Here is a 20,429-nt window from a genome sequence, read left to right on the forward strand (position 1 = left end):
TTTCCCTGACAACTAACTTTCATATGCTTATTAGCTATTAATGTAGCTTCTTTAGAGGACTGTGCTGTGGTATAGAAGGTTAAGCCTTTGCCTGCAATGCTAGCATCCCACATGGGCACCGGTTCAAGACCCAGCTGCTCCACTTCCAACCCAGCTCCTTACTAATGTGCCTGGGAAGGCAGCAGAAGATGGCCCAAGTACTCGGGCCCCTGTAGTCACATAGGAGACCAAGATGAAGCTTCAGTCTCCTGAATTCTGCAAGGCCCAGTCTGGGCCATTACAGCCATATGGGAAGTGAACCAGCAGATGGAATGTCTCTGTTTCTCCCTCTCTCTCTCTCTTTTTCTCTGTATCTTTAACTTTCAAATAAATAAATAAATATGTATACAGCTTCTATGTGAAGATTCTGTTCAAATTGTTTGCCCTTTGCAAAATTTTTTAAAATTTTATTTTACATGAAGACATTTATTTATTTGAAAGGCGTTATAGGGAGAAAGAAAGATATGTTTCATCTGCTGGATGGGAAGCGGAGTAGCCAGGACACAAACTGTCATCCATATGGGATACTCGTGTCACAGGCGGCAGCTTAACCCTTTATGCCCAATGCTGGCCCTTCTATGCTTAAAAAAAATTATTTATTTATTTGAAAGGCAGAGTTACAGAGAGGGAGAGGCAGAGGCAGAGACAGAGACAGAGAGAGAGAGAGATCGTCCATCTGCTGGTTCACTCCCCAAATAGCTCCAACAGCCAGTGCTGGGCCAATCTGAAGCCAGGAGCCAGGAGCCTCCTCTGGGTCTCTCATGTGGGTGCAAGAGGCCCAAGGACTTGGGCCACCTTTCAATGTTTTCCCAAGCTCATTAGCAGGGAGCTAGATTGGAAGTGGAAGAGCCAGGACTAGAACTGGTGTCCATATCAGCACTGCAGGCAGTGGCTTCACCTACTACACCACAGCACCGACCCCTCTTCTATGCTTTTTAAAAACTGAGTTGTCTATTACTGAACTATAAAAGAAGTTTATATTGCAATTATTTTTTCTCATTCTGTCTTGTCTTTCCATTTTCTTATTGCTGTATTTCACAGAGCAAAAGTTCTTAACTTTTATTTTATTAACTATGAAATTTTGCCTACCCTAAGGCTGCAGATTTTTTTCCTATGCTTTCTTCTAGAAATTTTGTATTTTGGGCTTTTGTATTTTAGGTTTATGATCCATTAAAAAAGTTAATGTTTGCATAAACTGGAGACAAAAGTCAATGTTCATGTTTTTCTGAATATATAACTCTTCGTTCCAACATCACCTGTTAAAAAGAATTAGATTTCCTCATTGAATTACGTGACAACTTTTTAAAAAATCTTTTGAGGGGCTACTGCTGTGGCATAAGTAAAGGTGCCACTTGCAAAGCCAACATATTATATGGGCGCCGGTTCAAGTCCCAGCTGGTCCACTTCCAATCCAGTTCCCTACTAATGCACTTGGGAAAGCAGCAGAAGATGGCCCTAGTGCTTGGGACCCTGTACCCAATGGGAGACCTGGAAGAAGCCGCTGGCTCTTGGCTTGGCCATTTGGGAAGTGAACCAGTTGATATAAGATCTTTCTTTCTGTAACTCTGCCCTTCAATTAAGAAAACAAATGTCCAAGCAAAAATCTAATGAATACATTGTATCTATAGGTATATTTCTGTTCCACTGATTCTACTATGTATCCTTTCTCAATACCACAATACCTTGTTTTGGCAGCTTGAAAATAAGTATTGAAATCCAGTAATATACATTTCTCAACTGTATTTCAAAGTCTGTACATGTTCACTACAGAATCATTTTTTTTATTTAAAGATTTACTTATTTGAAAGGCAAAGTTACAGAGTCTGGGTGCAGGGAGGGGGGAGAGAAACACAAAGAGAGAGAGAGACACAGAGAAAATAAATCTTCTGGCTCAATCCCCAATTGGATGGAACTGGGCAGGGCCAAAGTAAGGAACCTGGAATTCCATCCAAGTCTCATACTTGGGTGTAGGGGTCCAAGCACCAGGCTCATCCTCCACTGCTTTCCAAGGCACAATAGCAGGGAGCTGGATGAGAAGTGGAACAGTTGAGACTCAAACTGCTACTCATATGGTACCCCAAAATTCCAGGCTGCAAATTAACCTGCTGTACTACAATGTGGTCCTCAACTTTAATTTCTAGGTTTTTTTTTTAATTGATTTAGCTTTTCTATATAAATTTTGTTGTTTCCATACACACTTTGAATCAACTCAATTTTAACCAAAGAAACCTACCAGGACTCAATTCATTGGAATTGAATTAAATCTACCCATACATCTAGGCAGCTGACATCTTAATAACAATTTATAAATGTGTTTATAAACATTGAATTCTTCTCATTTAGTCTCTAATTCTTAAAAAAATATATTTCTTTTCATCTACTTGAAAAGCAGCTCAGAGACAGAGAGAGAGAGACAGAGAGAGAGAGAATGAATATGAAGGAATCATCTATTTGGCTGGGTCAGGCCAAAGCCAGAAGCCCAGTACTTCATCTGGGTCTCCTACCTGGGTGGCTAGGGCCCAAGCCCTTGGGCTATCATCTGCTGCTTTCCAGGAAGCTGGATCAGAAGTAGAGTAGCTAGGACTCAAACCAACACAGTAACAAGGAATGCCAGCATACCAAGCAGCGCTTAACCTGCTGTGCCACAACACCCACCTGAGAGTTCTAATTTCATACAGCAAGTGTTGAGTGTAGAGGTTTTAAACAGCACTTGCATATTTATTCCTAAGTATTTTATGGTATTGACGCTGTTGCCAATGTTACCACTGCTGTTAGTTCGTTTTTCAAACTTTGCTACTCCTCTGTAAAAAAAAAACCTTGATCTTTTCTAATATAACCTTATGTCTGATAATCCTGCTAAATTTAGTTATGAGTTCTAGTAGTTTGTTGATTTGTGAGGCTTTTCTACATAAACCAGGTCAACTGCAAACAGAAAATTTCACTTCTTCCTTCATGATCTTTGTGCCTTTTATTAATTTAATTTTATTCTTTCTCCACCAATGCATACTTTGTTACTAAACGAATATTTAAAGTAATTTCAAAATGATAATCCATGCCAGAAAATTCCAATAACAATAACCAACAATTTATTTAAAAATAGGCCAAAAGAAACATCACTGAGGGGCCAGCATTATGGAGCAGCGGGTTAGTCCACTGCCTGCAACACTGCCATCCCATATGAGCACCAGTTCATATCCCAACTGCTCCATTTCCAATCCAACTCCTTGCTGGGGAGACCCAGAAGCTCCTGGCTCCTGCGTGACCCAGCCCTGGCCACTGCAGACCCCAGGGCAGTGAACAAGTAGATAGAAGATCTCTCTCTCTCCAACTCTGACTTTCAACTAAATTTTTCAAAAAACCTTAAAAATAACTGAAAAAATGTCTTTTTTAAAGATTTTTTTTTTATTTGAAAGGCAGTAATAGAGAAAGAGAAGGGGGTAGGAATAGAGGGAGGGAGGGAGGGAGGGAAAGAGGAGAGAGAAGGAGAGATGGATCTTCCATCTACTGGTTCACTCCCCAAATGGCTCCAATGGCCAGGGCTGAGCCAGGCCAAAGCCAGAAGCCAGGATGTTCTTCTGTACCACGTCTCCAATGTGAGTGCAGGGGCCCAAGCACTTGGGCCATCTTCCACTGCTTTTTTAATTCTAAAACTAAGTAAAATGATCACTAGTATACAAACTTAAGTCTGTGTAATATCAGTATCACTATCTTGAATGTGAAAACTAGAATTATAAAGAAATTAGTAATGCATGGATCTTCCTGACTTATTAATTCCTGTTGTTTAACAGTAAGTTACCCTTTACGGAGCATTGAATGTGTACCAGATTCCTCTAATCCTCACCAAATCTCCTTAAATGATTACTAATTATATCCTCAGTCTATACGTGAGGAAATTAAGAAGTGAACAAACTGAACCAAATCAACAAACGTCACCTGGATTAACTAGAAGAGCCAGGACAAACACTAAGTCAGTTTGACCCTCAGAACCCATAACTTTTTTTTAAAGATTTATTTACCTTATTATTTGATAGAGTTAAAAAGAGAAAGGGAAACAGAGAGAGAGAAGGATTTATTTACCTAATTTTATTATTTATTTGAAAGGCAGCAATACAGAGAGAGAAGGGGAGGAAAGGGAGATATCATCCCTCCACTGGTTCACTCCCCTAATGGCCAACACAGCCAGGGGCTGGGCCAGGAGCTTAGAAGTCCATCTACATCTCCCACATGGGTGGCAGGGGTCCAAGCAGCTGGGCCATTGTCCACTAATTTCTCAGGCACATAAGCAGGGAGCTGGATCAGAAGTGGAGCCGCCACGACTCCAACAAGCACTGCTATGATACTCTGGCATCACAGGCAATGGCTGAACCCACTGCACAACACCAGCCCCAGAACTCATAACTCTTAACCCTAACTGCAAATATGACCTTCAGCATTACACTTGAGCATTAATCTAAAATAAATAACAGTGGAGTGGGCATTTGGCACAGCAATTAAGACACCATTTGAGATGTCAGCATTCCATGTTTTAGTGCCCGGGTCTGAGTCCCAACTTGGCTTCCAACTTCCTGTCAACACAGAGCTGGGAAGGCAGCAGCAACAGCTTAACTAGTTGGGTCCCTGCCATCCACATCAGATGACTCAGACTGAGTGCTCACCTCCTGGCTTCAGCTGGGCCCAGGCATTTGGGAAGTGAACCAGTAGACCAGAGTTCTCTGTGTATGTCTCTCTCCCCACCTTTCAAATCAAGGAAAATAACTCTTAAAAAACAGTAGTAAGGGGCTGGCACTGTGGCCTAGCAGGTAAAGCTGCCACCTGCAGTGCCAGCATCCCATATGGGCACCAGTTCAAGACCTGGCTACTCCTCTTCTGATCCAGCTCTCTGCTATGGCCTAGGAAAGCAGTAGAAGAAGGTCCAAGTCCTTGGGTCCCTGTACCCGCGTGGGAGACCCAGAAACTCCTGGATCCTGGCTTCGAATTGGCACAGCTCCGGCCGCTGTGGCCATGTGGGGCGAGAACCACCTCTCTCTCTCTCTGCCTCTCTGTAACTCTTTCAAATGAAAACAAAATGTAGTACAATAAATTATGGAAATAATAGTATATTTTTCTTTCAACAACTCTACCTTAATACCTTGCCTTGTTCCACAAAGACCTTCATGTTAATATCTTACTAAGTTGTATCAAAAGTAAGAAAACATACTTACTGGTTTCGGCATTTTCCTTCTCTTTTTGTTACCGTCTTTAAAAATTCTTCACTTCTATGAATTCTACTGTCACCTCCTATTAAAAAGAAAATATAATTTATTATCCTTTATATAAGGTTTTTATTAACTAAGTTGTACAAAGTTAAAACATTTTAAAATGTGTTTAAAGTAACATGGAAGTCATTAATATTATTCTAATTTCAATGTTTCTAGCATTTCACATGCCCTGAAATATCTGTAATCTAGGATTTAAAATATCAGACAACTCAAGTAACATACCATAAAACATGCTGACCTACTAAATGTTTTAACTTCATCACAGACAACACAGAGCAAGAAAACATGACTGCTAAAGGTTCAAAGGCTATCTTCTTGAGTCGGGCTCATTCCTGCACCTAGCCCTGTTGAAAAGGGGACAGCAAAAGTGAGGTTAGATGGATTCAGACTCTAAAGAGATAAGCTCAGGAATACTTTGCAGCCTCTTTTTGGTACTACCACGAAGGGAATTCTGCTAACACAGTCTACAAATAGACTTTAAAAACAAAAAAAATTACTCCTACCCCCCACCCCCGCTTTTCAAAGCTTGAAAATCTGAAGAGAAAAATAAGTGATCTGCTTATTCATTTAAGGTATATAAAACAGACATAACCCTGCACACTAACAATCTCCATGCTATTCATTAGCAAGCTGGTGGCCTTCCCTGAAATTCAGAACTGCCTTTGAGACCAATGATAAATTGTATCTTTTCATCCTAAGAACAAATCTGAATCAAGGAGAATCACACAGGTAAATGTTCCTACTAAGAAGAAATATCTAGGGGGAGCCAGCGCTGTGGCGTAGCAGGTAAAGCCATGGCCCACAGTGCCGGCATCCCATATGGGTGCCAGTGTGCGTCCCAGCTACCCTGCTTCCAATCCAGCTCTGCTACAGCCTGGGAAAGCAGTAGAAGATGGCCCAAGTCCTGGGGCCCCTGCACTCGCATGGGTTACCCAGAAGAAGCTTCTGGCTTCAGATAAGCCCAGCTCCAGCCATTGCAGCCATTTGGGGAGTGAACCAGCAGATGGAAGACCTCTCTTTGTCTCTTTGTAACTATGCCTTTCAAATAAATAAATAAATCAGAAAGAGAGAGCGAGCGAAGAGGGGAGGGAGGGGGAGGCGAGGGAAGGAAAGGAAAAAAAAAAGAAGTATCTAGGTGCTGGCACTGTGGTGCAATGGGTAAAGCTACCTCCTGGAACACCAGCATCCCACATGGGTGCCAATTCGTGTCCCAGATGCCTCACTTCAGATCCAGCTCCCTGCTAATGGCCTGGGAAAAGCAGCTCAAGATGGCCCAAGCACTTAGGCCCCTGCTACCTACATGGGATAACCGGAAGATGCTCCTGACTCCTGGCTTCAGTCTAACCCAGCCCTGCAGTTGTGGCCTTTTGTCAGTATACCAGAGAACGTTAGATTATTCTTTCTTTCTCCTTGTTTCTCTCTCTCTAAGTGACTTTCAAATAAAAAAATCTTTTTTTAAAGCATCTAAATTGCATTCCCTCCTTATAAATGGCCAAAAAATCTAAAATTCTTAATCATTATTCGTTGCCCAGAAAAAAATATATTCCATCTTGAAAACCTACAGTAAGTGCTTTGTTAATCTATTACTGAGAATAAGTTTATCTCAGTAACATCTGTCAAGAAACTATTGATTATAGTAAACTACTATATAATTCATTTTGTGTTTTAAAATTATATTAATTCTTAAAATCCCGTAATTAATAAAAGTGAAACTACTCCATATTGAAATAAAAATGAAACACTGAAGTAAGTTCACTTCCCTGCATTTTACTCAATTATAACCAATTAACTTCTTCATAGAAGAACTTCCTTAGATATTTAACTGAATATCTCAATCTTTTCCAGGCTATCGCAATCTACATTCATCTATTTTTATGAATTAAATGTACTTCAGTCCAACTTTTTAAAATCTATACCCTCTTTTCATTCCAACTACCACTGCCTTCATTCAGCTCTTACCACTTCACATCTTGATTAAAACAGCCTCCAAACTGACCTGCTTTCCACACCATTTATAAGCCGGTAATCCCCAAATCTCTATCTCCACACCTGCTTGGCTAATTTGACTTGCTCAACACTTAAATGATTATCTCAAACATAACATGGCCAAAATACTTAATTCCCCATCCCATAGCTTTTCTACCAGGCTGGATGATTTATATGATTTTTTAAGTTGTTTATGGTATCCACATTCACCCATAATTTTTATCTCTACTGAATCTGAAGTCATGACCCTCTTTTTATTCCCAATACTATGTGCTGAAAGTTTATCAATTTTATTAGTCTAAAAATCAATTTTTGGTTTTGTTGACCTGGTACTTTCATTTTTCCCTCTTGTGAATTTCTGTCATTTTCCTAAACATTTTTCCTCTCACTAGTTGCTTTGGCTTACTCTCAAGCATTTTCTAATACCTAACATTGAAAGATTATCTAACTAATTAGGGGCCGGAGCCGTGGCTCACTTGGTTAATCCTCCACCTTGTGGCGCCGGCATCCCATATGGGCACCAGGTTCTAGTCCCGGCTGCTCCTTTTCCACTCCAGCTCTCTGCTGTGGCCCGGGAGGGCAGTGGAGGATGGCCCAAATGCTTGGGCGCTTGCACCCACATGGGAGACCAGGAGGAAGCACCTGGCACCTGGCTCCTGGCTTCAGATCCACGCAGCGCCGGCCGTGGCAGCCATTTGGGGAGTGAACCAAAGGAAGGAAGACCTTTCTGTCTGTCTCTCTCACTGTCTATAACTCTGTCAGATAAATAAATAAAATTTTAAAAAAAGAAGCACCTAACTAATTTCTAGTCTTTTTTCTTTACTAACTCATGTATTAGGATCATAAACTAAATATGTCCAAAAATAAGGCAGCTCCAAATATAATCTCCCTAATTTGCCAGTGAAAATACTTAAAATACACTTTATTATTTATATAAAATCAAATGTATATTTGTAAAAAATTTTAAAAGCACATGATCTAAAAAATTGATAAAGAAATGCTCTTTGTATCATCTATTTCCTAGAACAATTTTAATCAAACTCCTTGAACATATATGAAATAAGAGTATCAATATCAAAATTTTGCCCACTTTTTGAATCACAATAGTTTTCTGGACTACAGAAGCACTTTTTAATTGATATATTATACAAGCACTAAAATTACTATTCCAGAGGCCAGTGTTGTGGCACAGCAAGTTAAGCTGCCGCCAGCAACCACGTAGGCCATGTTTTGAGTACTTGCTTTCAGAACTGTTCTACTGAGGCCAGCTTGTGGCGCAGAAGGGAAAGCCAAAACCTGTGATGCCAGCATCCTATATGGATTCCAATTTGAGCCCTAGCTGCTCTAATTCCAATCCAGCTCCCTGTTCGGCCTCCATGTCTGGGCCCCTGCCACCCATGTGGGATACCCAGATGAAACTCCTGGCTTCAGCCTGGCTCAGCACAGGCTGTTGCAGCCATCAGGGGAGTTAATTCATGGATGAAGACCTGTTCTTGCCCCCCACACACACACACCCCTCTGTAACTTTCAAATAAAAAATAAAACAGAAACTGCTTTACCTTCCCAATAATTCTTTTATTCATCAGATAATTTTGATGAATTCTACAATGATCATAAAGAAGTCGAAGACGGGCCAGCGTCGCGGCTCAATAAGCTAATCCTACGCCTGTGGCGCCGGCACACCAAGTTCTAGTCCCGGTTGGGGCGCCGGATTCTGTCCCGGTTGCCCCTCTTCCAGGCCAGCTCTCTGCTGGGGCCCGGGAGTGCAGTGGAAGATGGCCCAAGTCCTTGGGCCCTGCACCCGCATGGGAGACCAGGAGAAACACCTGGCTCCCGGCTTTGGATCAGTGTGGTGCACCGGCCGCAGCGCGCTGGCCGCGGTGGCCATTGGAGGGTGAACCAACGGCAAAGGAAGACCTTTCTCTTTCTCTCTCTGTCCACTCTGCCTGTCAAAATAAATAAATAAATAAATAGATGAATTTGAAAACGATCATTCCCTCAAATCTCAAATTTAGGGGCCAGCATTGTGGTGTAGTAGGCTAAGCCTCTTCCTGCGGTGCCAGCATCCCACATAGGCACCAGTTCAGTTCATGTCCCAGCTGCTCCTCTTTCTGATCCAGCTCTCTGCTAACAGTCTGGGAAGGTAGTGGACGACGGCCCGAGTGTTTGGGCCTCTGCACCCACATGAGAGACCCAAAAGAAGCTCTTAGTTTCGGATTAGCTCAGTTTGGCCCACTGCAACCATTTGGGGAATGAACCAGTGGACAGAAGACCTTTTTCTCTGTCTCTCCTCTCTCTGTCTATAACTCTACCTCTCAAAGAAATAAGTAAAATCTTTCCCCTTCCCTCATAACTGTTGAGGCAAAATGTCCTCCCTCTGCCTTCAGTTTTCTTATACTGAATTTGTAAGCTTATGAAATTAATTTTCTGAGTTTCCCCAAGTCTTAATTTTCTCACCACTATTAAAATATCTCAAAAGGAGTCTTCCCTACCTCTTTCCTATACTGACTCCCCCAGAAGCAGTGAAATGCCAGCAACATACCCTGCAAGTAGTCTAAAAAATGCAGCCAGCATACATGTCTCCCATTTCTACATTACCCATGTGAATATGTACTCAAATACAGGGCTACAGATTACAGACAAGACATTCATATAAAAAAATTATTTTTGTCCTGTAACTCTGAGAGTGACCCTAAAACAGCCTCCTCTCCACCTCATACAAGGGAAAAACAGTTGGACTCTGTCAACTGCTCAACAGACTGGCCACCTGCCAGGTGGTAAAATAGACACTACTAAGTGCAGTCCACTCTGAGGCTAAAATAATTAAAACAAGACTGCATAATTTTATGTTTAAAATATTCTTCTCCCCAAGCTTAAATGTAATTATTTTCCATCTTTTGGGACTCAGAAACAATGTCTAAATACAACTCTGATCTCTCCAGAGACAAAAAAAATTCCAGAGGAACTCCCCTGCCAATTTACTGGGAGGTTGGAAAGCAGTACAGCAAAGTATAAACTAAATTAATAAGGTAACTCTGAAAGTCAAATCAACACAGTGACAGCATGCACAAAGGAAGTTCTTAGTTGGATTTTGTTTTCCCCTTGCATACAGCACTCCTAGAAAAGTAATTTTTTTTTTTTTTGACAGGCAGAGTTAGACAGTGAAAGAGAGAGACAGAGAGAAAGGTCTTCCTTCCATTAGTTCACCCCCAAAATAGCTGCTACAGCTGGAGCACTGCGCCGATCCGAGCCAGGAGCTTCTCCTGGTCTCCCATGGGGTGCAGGGCCCAAGCACTTGGGCCATCCTCCACTGCACTCCCGGGCCCCAGCAGAGAGCTGGCCTGGAACAGGGGCAACCGGGACAGAATCCGGCACCCTGACCGGGAATGGAACCCTGGGTGCTGGCGCCGCAGATGGAGGATTAGCCTACTGAGCCACGGCGCTGGCCAGAAAAGTAATTTTTAAATATATAATATATACAATTCCCCAAAAAAATTATAATTGAAGATATTATTAAAATAAGACACAAATTTATGATATAGTAATACTTATAATTTGTGTTACTTTATTAATATATTAAATAACTACCTAACGGATCTAACAACTATACTTTAAAGTAATGATAAATATAAATGTCATTTTGGGATAACTGTAATATATTATAAAAATACATGCAAGCGAGGCCAGCACTGTGGCACAGCAGGTAAAGCCACCACCTGTGGTGCTGGTATCGCATATGGGCGCCGGTTTGAGTCCCGGCTGCTCCACTTCCGATCCAGCTCTCTGCTATGGCCTGGGAAAGCAGTAGAGAATGGCCAGTCTTTGGGCCCCTGCACCCACGTGGGAGACATGGAGGAAACTCCTGGTTCCTGGCTTCAAATCGGGGCAGCTCCAGCCTTTGCAGCCATTTGGGGAGTGAACCAACAGATAGAAGACCTCTCTCTCTCTTTCAGATACATACATAAATCTTAAAAAAAATACATGCAATCTATTAGAAACAGTATCTGGTATTGCTAATGCTTCTACTGCCTACATTCATAAGAGAAAATATGTAAACACAGATTTAATATTTCCCTATCCAAGCTTACAAATTTCCAGTTTTAAATTTTCTAATGAAGAACTATGCTGAGGGTTGGCACTGTGGCATAGTGGGTAGAGCCGCCACCTGTAGTGCCAGTATCCCATATGGGTGCCAGTTCTAGTCCCGGCTGCTCTACTTCCAATCCAGCTCTTTGCTATGGCCTGGGAAAGCAGCAGAAGATGGCCCAAGTCCTTGGGCCCCTGCACTCACGTAGGAGACCAGGAGGAAGCTCCTGGATCCTGGCTTCGGATCAGCCCAGCTCCAGCTGCTGTGGCTATCTGGGGAGTGAACCAGAGGATAGAAGACCTCTCTCTCTGCCTCTGTACTCTGCCTTTCAAATAAATAAACCTTAAAAAAAAAAAAACTGTGCTTATTTCAACTCAGTGTTAATACTAAATTTAGGGCTGGCATTATGGCATAGCAGGTTAAGCTTCTGCCTACAGCACTGGCATCCCATATGAGTGCCAGTTTAAGCCCCAGCTGCTCCATTTCCAATCCAGCTGCCTACTAATGTGCCTGAGGAAGTAGTGGAAGATGGCCAACTGCTTAGAGACCTGGACCCACATGGAAGACCCAAAAGAAGCTCCTGGCTCCTGGTTTTGGTCTGGTTCTGGCCATTGCAGCCATTTGAAGAGTGAAGCAGTAAATGGAAGACCCCGCTCTCTCTTTCAAGTAAATAAATCTCCAAAAAAGTTAAATTAATAGCAATAATAATGTACTTTTTCCTAAATAATTCCATGTAATGCATATATGTTTAGAAATGGAAAAACAGAGCTGGCAGTGTGGCACAGCCAGTTAAGCCACTATCTGCAACACTGGCATCTGATGTAAGTACTGGTTCCAAGACCCAGCTGCTCTACTTCGGATCCAGCTTCCTGCTATCACATCCTGGAAAGACAGCAGAACATGGTTCAAGTGTTTGGGCCCCTGCTACTAATGCTGTAGACCCAGATGGCAATCCAGGCTCCTGTCTTCTGATTGGCTCAGCCCTGGCTGTGGTGGTCATTCAGGGACTGAATTAGATGGAAGCTCTCTCTCTTATCTCTCGTCTCTCTGTGTAATTATGCCTTAAATAAATAAACCTTTTAAAAAATGAAAAACAAATATTTATGTAAGTCATCACTCAGGGATCAGGAAAGAAGCAAAAGACTCAACACAATGAATTCTCCCAAAATAATTCTGTATTTCATGTACTTCAAAACAGCATATATAAAGGGCCGGCCCCATGGCGCAGGCATCCCATATGGGTGCCAGTTCTAGTCCCAGCTGCTCCTCTTCCAATCCAGCTCTCTGCTATGGCCTGGGAAAGCAGTAGAAGATGGCCCAAGTGGGTGGGTCCCTGCACCCATGTGGGAGACTCGGAAGAAGCTCCTGGTTCCTGGCTCCAGCCATTGCAGCCATTTGGGGAGTGAACCAACGGAAGGAAGACCTTTCTCTGTCTCTTCCTCTCACTGTCTGAAACGCTACCTCTCAAATAAATAAAATCTTTAAGATAAATAAACAAAATAGCATATATTCTAGTAGCTTCTTTCTAAAACAGAACAAACATACTTCTTAAATATCTTTAGACAATATTCTCTCATGCAGTCAATACACCTGTATGGTAGTACTGTTTTACTATAAAAAACCATTTAAGTCATAGATATGTAAGCAATTTAGTTGTATTGTGTTAAAGTAAAACTTTATTTATGAAAACTGGAAGGAGGCTGGATTTAACCTACAAACCATATTTTATCAAGAATTTTAGGGGCTGGTGCTGTGAAATTAAGCCTCTGTCTGCGGGCCGGCACCCCTTATGGGCACTGGTTTGTGTCCAGGCTGCTTTGCTTTCCCAGCTGGCCTGGGAAATCTTTGGGTCCCTACACCCACCTGGGAGACCCGGAAGATCTTGGCTCCTGGTTTTGGATCGGCTCGGCTCCAGCAACTGCAGCCATTTGGGGAGTGAACCAGCAGATGGAAGACCTCTCTCTGTCTCTGTCTCTGTCTCTATCTTTAACTCTGCCTCTCAAATAAATCTTAAAAAAAAAAAAATTTTTCACTAAGTATCAATACTTTCAATACCATAATTAACTAAAACTGTCCCCAATATGCCACAAACTCATTCTCCCTAAACTAACTGTGAATGTTTACATATGATAGATCAATCTTGGATCCGATCTTGGGTGCAAGCAAGAGAGAACCAAGACAAATAATCTAATAGGAACAGAGCTGGCAGAAAGCACCACTCCATACATACCTTTATCAGTGACTGGTAAGGTACGAATGTGCCCCAATCCTGGCCAATGAGACATCTGCTGGAGTGAGGCGGAGAGCAATTTCCAGAGAGGCAGCCCCTCTTATACCTTTGCATATTGGATGCTGGTTCTTACAGCAGGCAAACTGGCACACAGGGAAGGCGGTCTCAGCCATGAAGCTGATGGGAAGATCACAGGACAGAACTGTACACAGAATGGGTCCTGGGTGCCATACCTGTGCCATTCTTGGGCCTTTGGACTTTATTATGTAATGTTACATCTCTTTACTATTTAAGTAAATTCAATAATATTTATCTGTTATTTGCAACCTAAGAATTTTAAGTGATATAAGGGCTCAAAACTGAAGATTTGCTCACTTCAAAGTCACCTACAGCTAATCCTATTTAACAAATTATTCACAAAGACACACTGAAGGTCCAGACAACCCATAAAGATTTCCTAAAACTCAGGGGGAAAAGTTTGCATCAATCACTGTCAAAGAAGTTCATTACCTTATAACTTTTACAATCTTGGGTAAATAATAAATAATGTAGTACCTCATTCCTGGGTACTGTGTCTAAAATATTCTTTCAGTAAAATGGTTTTCTGCAAATCACGAGCTGGCAAACTTTCAGAGAATAAATATTAAAGTATTTATGTATGGGAGTTGGCCCCCAGTTAGGCTGTGGCTTAGGATGCCCACATCGCATACCAGAGTACCAGTTTGCACCTGAGCTCCTCCACTTCTGACCCAGGTTCCTGTTAACACACCTGGGAAAGGAGAGGGTGAAGACTCAAGTACTTGAGATCCTGCCACCCAGTGGGAAACTGTGATGAAGTTCCTGACTCCCAGCTTCTACCTAGCTCAGCCCTTGCTGTTCTAAGCATTTGAGGAGTCAAACAGCAGATGAAAAAAATATCTCTTTCTCCCTCTGACACTGCTTTTCAAAGAAAAATAAATCTTTAAAAAAATTTTATGATTTTTCTGAACCATATATACTGCCACTATAGCTCAAAAGCAACCACACAAACATGTAAATAAATGGGCTTGTATGAGTAAGCTTTCCAATAAAACTTTTATCTACAAAAACAAGCAAGCAGGCTGGATTTGGCTCACCAGTCAACAGGGCACTGACCCTTGCTCTAAATGGTTAACAGTAACTAAATTATCTTTCTCAAATTGAGTGTACTACAACTCCAACACTGTCTCTTATTTCAAATGCATATAAACTACACAGAAAAGTAACTAGCATTTCTTTATCATTAGAACATTAGCTACCAGATTAACATATAAATTAGAACTTAAAATACACAATTTAGAATTATATTATAAAAGGTTGCCAATACTGCAGTAGAAAAATATAAAACCTTTATACAAATTTATATTCTCTACCTATTAAGTAAAAATATCTCAAATTAGTGAACCTGCAAGGACTTCTACACACAATTGCTGTTCAATGAAAAAAAAAAGAAGCCCTACACAAGCCCTAACCTGTATGAATCTATTTCAAGGAGTTGACACACTAGAGTTCACAATTAAATGGAAAGAAGAAATAAAAGGAGTGAAATCATATGAACAATCCCATTAAAAGATACACAAATATAAGCACTCTATGGACATTTCAAATCATCTATCCCTTTTCCCAAATGACATCATTTATCACTGATATTTAAACACTACACACTCCAGAAAATGAAAAGTGAACATCATATTCAATCACTAATCAAGAAAATCTATTTAAGTATATACACCATTTTGAGAATTAGAACAGGAAATTCCATTGTGTGCTTTCATTCAAATGATGAAAATCTGAGAAGTATGATTTGCTCAATGTTTAACACAAGCAATAAATGCCCATTCAATATTTGTTACAATATAACCTTTTTTTAAACAAACTAAAAATCACAAATAAGGGATACAAAGTATGTTTACCCTTGCTTGTTTCTTGTCATTTTCTATACCCAAGGAATTGCTAACAGCAATTACCTATGATAAACAAGTCTGGGCAAAAGGAAGGGATGGGGCATTCTGAGGAATAAGGACTTTTTCCTTTTTCCTTTACAACCTTCTGGATTTTTTTACTTTATTACTTTCGTTGTTTTAAAATACAGATTCAATATGAATACTGCAAAATACACTAGGAAACATGGGCTTTCTCTAAAATAGACTAGAAACTGAGGGATTCCCTGGGGGTCACATTGGACACCTCCACAGCCAAAGAACTCGGAAAAGCTCCGGCAACAGCCTTTAGCCAATCAGCAAGGCCAGCCTCTTAGGGGGAGACTCCACAGCAACCCAATCCAGCTCCACTGAATCCTGTACTCCACGGGGTACTCTCAGGGTAACTAGGCAGAGCTCTCCAACTCTTGGTCTGCAGAGAGCGCCAAGCCGTCCAAGAGACAGGGACTTCCCTGCCTTCCTGGCACCGACATCAAACTCCACTAGCTATACCCTACAGAAATGTTCCACCCGCATAATGCAGGCTTCACAACATTAACAGAACATAACTTGTTCTGTTGCCAAATGGGAAATATTTGTTAGGATGTGCCCCCATTTTTTAATAGAGTAAGTTAAAATGCATTAAATTAAAAATGGATTAAAAACCATCATTTCAACACTTCAGACTATTACATTATATCACATGTAGTATATAAAATATTAAGAAATGAAACGTAAAATTAAAAAAAAGGTTTTCATTTCAAGAGCCTGTCAAAGACAAAATTGAATAATGAAATCCAACTCTGCTTTGGGAATGGGAAATAAGCCTGTTCCCCATCTCCGAGACTGAAAGTTAGCGAGGTGAAGACCAAAGGCTGACATTTCTTACCACCACAAGAAAAAGCATCCAACTAAGCTCCATTTGAGCAACCATAACTTGCAAAACAGACTCAATGTATTTCCCCTACAGCAAAACAAATTCAATCTATTCTACAAGTTATTTGAGCCTCCGCTACCTTCTCCTCCATGTGAAGCAATACAGCAATGCACAAAACAATGTATATCACCCCTAAGCCTGAGAATTAGATACTATTTAAAAGCCATACTCAAATGCTGTCTCACTCAGAGAGCCTTCAAAGTCTTCTTTATGTATTCACTCCTTACTAACGATATATCGACTGTTGGTTAAATTCCATAATTAAAAAAAAAAAAAAGAGCAGCTAAGCAAAGAAAACAAGGTCAGTGCACTCCTTTTTGCAATACACTACTAACTTCAAAGAAAGCGTCCTGCATTTTGTGGTATTTGGAGTAAATTAGTGTGTCTGACAGATAAAGCACACTGGGGAAACCAAAGAAATCCTGAAGTTATAAAACTAATCCTGATTTTCAGTCTCTCTTCTCAAATCCAATCATGCTGTTTTGGCAAACGGATTAAGCCATTATTTATCTAGCCAAATGAACAGGGCAATTGTTTGTTCTGAGCGCCCTCCATCATATAAAAGAATGTTTGGTGTTCTAAAAAAAAAAAAAATGTATGCTCCGTCAACAATAGATTGTAATGTCTATGTCAAAGTACTCGTTTGTCAAATAAGCCCTTATTATCTCAGCCTTCTTCATTTACATCACGCCGGTCTCAGGGCCACGAGACTGCGAGGGAGCGAACACTCCATCCCAAACAGCAACTGTGTTCTAAAACCCATTTACGACGAAGTGGCCTTTTCACACATTTTCAATCTCATTAAGAGAAAAACAAATACTGCGAGCGCTTAAGGAAACCTATCTGTACAGGAACTGGTGCGCTCTATTGAAACTCAAATAATGCACTGCCGCCTTTCAAAGTTCGCCCGGGAAGCGAGCTTGCAGCCCTTTAAATGGGGGGGAGCGGGGGGGAGTGTAATACACTGAACTAGTCTGGTGGGGTCTGAGCTCCTAGACGCGGGGTCCTGGGCTGCGGGAGAAAGTTCAGGGCTGCGGGGCCCCGCGGCGGCGGCGGCAGCAGCAGGTAGCGCGCGGCTCGGCGGCCCGGCCTCGCGCGTGCGGCCGGCGGGAGCGGCTGCCGCCCCAAACCCTGTAATGCAACATCCCTCTGCCAGTAGGGCGGAACGCACGCTCTCTAGTAATTCAACACCCCCTGACTTTCCAACGCAAGGCCGAAGTCCCAATAAATGCCTTTCCTGCACGGCAAAATAACAATTCTGCCCTCGCTCAATGGGAGCTGCATTTTTCAAAGTACCCTCGGGACCGCGGCAGCCCGAGCCGGGGCCCAGTCCCGGCGGCGGGAACAGACCGAGGCCGACGCCGAGGGCTGACTCCACGCCCCGCCGGAGCAGAAACGTGCGGCCGCGGGGCGACTCTGGCCCGGTCCCGGCACGTTCGGGCTGGGCCTCGGGGGTCCCGCCTGCCCGGGAGCGGCCTGACCGGCCCGGCAGTCCCAACGGCGGCGGCGGGGCGCGCCAAAGGCCCTGGCGGCAGCGCGGGCCCCGCAACTTCTCGCCGCCACCTCAGCGTCTCCGGCCGAGCCCGGGAGCGGGGAGTGGGGGAAGGGAGAGCACCGGCGGCTTACCCCGAGAGGGAGCGGCTCCTGGCCGCCCGGCGTGTAGGTAAGCGCTGCGCGGCGGCGCCCCGCGGCGTGCCTACGGCAGAGAAGCAGAGACTGTGGTCCGAGCGCTGGGCCGCGGAAGAGAAGAGGCGCCGCCGCCACCGCAGACAGCTCCGCAATATGGCCGCCCGGCGCCTCCTCGGGGGAAAGGCGGGGCTGCCCCGCGCCCCCCGCCTCCCCCTGCCGGCCGCCCGGCCCCGCGCGGCGCGGCCTGAGAACCGACGCCGCCGCCGCCGCCGCTGCCGCGCGCGCGGGCCGCCCCGCCCCGCCCCACCCCTCCCCTCCGGCCGTGAGCCCGAGGCCTCGCGCGGGGCGGTGCCGCGGGGGTCGCGGGCCCGGGAGGCGGGGAAACGCGAGGGGCAAAGCGGTGGGCCTGGGAGCCCCCGAGAGGAGCGGGCGAGCGCGCGCAGGAGGGGCGAGCCCTGGGCAGGGAGGACCGGGCTTGGGCGAAGCCTGCGGTTCAGGGGAGCGGAGCGCCCAGCCCAGAGCTCGGAGTGCGCCCGCCGCCTCCCCCGCGAGTGGAAACTTGAAACTCCCGCTGGTGCCAGCCGACTCGCTGAGGGCGGTGCCATCGCCCCGAGGAGGAGTTCTTCTTCCCTGGGGAGTCGGGGCGCAGCTCGGGCGTGTCTGTTGGCACCGAAGAGCCTGCACTGGGAGAGCGGACCGGGCCTACCTGCGTGGAAGCGGTGCTTTGCGACGCAGAGCGTTTAAATTGTGTTAGCAGGTTTTAACTAACCAGAAAAACTCGCTTTTTCAGGGGCAGGCTTTGAACCCCACCCATGTCTCCCTGGGTATAGCCCCAATCGGGAGTACGAATTTTGAGCCAAGCAAGGATGGTGTGTGATGATTTATTTACCCACAACATTCTTGGGCTGTGGGAAGGAGGGCCCCCAAGGAGCAGACAAACCTAAATTATTCCAGACTGGGAGGGTCCTGCGGTCATGGTGGGACCCCCTCGCTTCAGTTGCGGTCTGGGGCTAGAGAGAAAGCTCACGAGCTGTGGTTCAGGGTCCTGCCACCTACTCCAGTCCTGCTGCCTCCTCTCCGTGTTTTCTGTTAGGATTCGAAGAGCAAACAAAACTTGCAGAGCAGGTACCAACAGCAATGCACAAAACCTGATTAGCGCTGCTCTCCCTGTTCGCAACAATTTATTTAAGTGTACATTTTGTTAACAAACTTTACATTCAAATAGCAAAAGTTCAAGAGCACACTTAATTTTACAGAGCAAATAATTTATATCCTTTCTGCCTTCGCATTTGCCTTCGCTGAGATGGTGGCTTCTCCAGGAACCCTCTCTGCAAATGACTTTAACTAAGCTTTCTCTTGAGTGTCCATCGTTGCCCTTGGAGACCTCTCCTAACAATTAAACGCCCCTAGGGACTCAAGGGTTAACCTCAAAGACCTTTCAATTGCAAATTCCTCAAGGATGAAAACCAGGTGTGTGCTTTGTAACCAAACGGGTTTATGTAGTTGTTTTCTATTATTATTGTTACGCGGTTTTTAGAGACCACCAAGAAGTTACTCCCAGGCCTCTCTCAGTGCTCCCCACCCCACCCCCTGCATCAGGTTCTTGCACAACTGGTTGCAGGCGTGAAGAGTCAAAATGTAAATTCCTAAACAGAACACTAATCAGACAAAAGTATGTAAAGGCACTTCTACAACCGGAAAAAGAGTCACTATGGTTGGGCACGTGCCAGGCACTAATGTGAAACTTAAAAAAAAAAAAAAAATGATTTGAGAGAGAGGGAGAGACAGAGATCTCCCAACAGCTGGTTGACTCCCCAAATGGCCGCAACCCAGACTGGGCCAGGCCAAAGCTAGGAGTTTCGCCTGGGTCTCCTATGGGGTGGCAGGAGCTCAAGCACTTGGGCGCCTCACACTTCCTTGCCCAGGGAGCTGAAGTGGAGCCGCCAGGACTGGCACTGACATCCATGTGGGCTGCCGGCATCAGACACTGGCCCCTGAAATACTTTTACCTACAATCTCTTTTAATGATTACAACAATCCAGTATTTGCAGTGAACTCTGTTATTGATTTTTCTTATTTAAACCAATGAATAAAGAGAGCTTCAAAATGGTTAATTTGCCCAATGTAACATAGCGAGGAAGTGGCAGAGCTATGGTTAACCCCAAACATACTTGACTGGAAAGCTTTGATTTTATCCCGGACTCTGCAGCAGCACACAGACCACAAATTGTATCTCAGGCAACTATGGTATGGATAAATATTTTTAAAAAAAGATAATATTCAAAACTGGTGAGATTAAAAGGGTACACTCAGACATTGTGAATGG

General features: G+C 43.8%; 1 protein-coding gene across 5 annotated transcripts in view; it reads right to left on the bottom strand.

The window, feature by feature from the left end:
- RDX (radixin) overlaps positions 1 to 18,828 on the bottom strand; it is an 85,717-nt gene extending 66,889 nt beyond the window's left edge. For 3 of the 5 annotated variants that reach the window (XM_051849641.3, XM_089312416.1, XM_089312432.1), the window contains exons 1-2: positions 18,101 to 18,258; positions 5,241 to 5,316 (exon numbers count right to left, since the gene is read on the bottom strand). In XM_051849641.3, coding sequence (XP_051705601.1) covers positions 5,241 to 5,252 — 12 coding nt within the window. In that variant the 5' untranslated portion in view covers positions 5,253 to 5,316; positions 18,101 to 18,258. Of the gene's footprint in view, positions 1 to 5,240; positions 5,317 to 13,600; positions 13,778 to 18,100; positions 18,259 to 18,809 lie in introns of those variants that run through there. The other 2 variants (XM_070077871.2, XM_089312426.1) reach the window with 2 other exon arrangements.
- Positions 18,829 to 20,429: the final 1,601 nt, after the last annotated feature.

The sequence above is a fragment of the Oryctolagus cuniculus genome, chromosome 1 (assembly GCF_051225735.1).
Source record: "Oryctolagus cuniculus isolate XC-2025 breed Fujian yellow rabbit chromosome 1, ASM5122573v1, whole genome shotgun sequence".
In the NCBI taxonomy this organism is placed as follows: Eukaryota; Metazoa; Chordata; class Mammalia; order Lagomorpha; family Leporidae; genus Oryctolagus; species Oryctolagus cuniculus.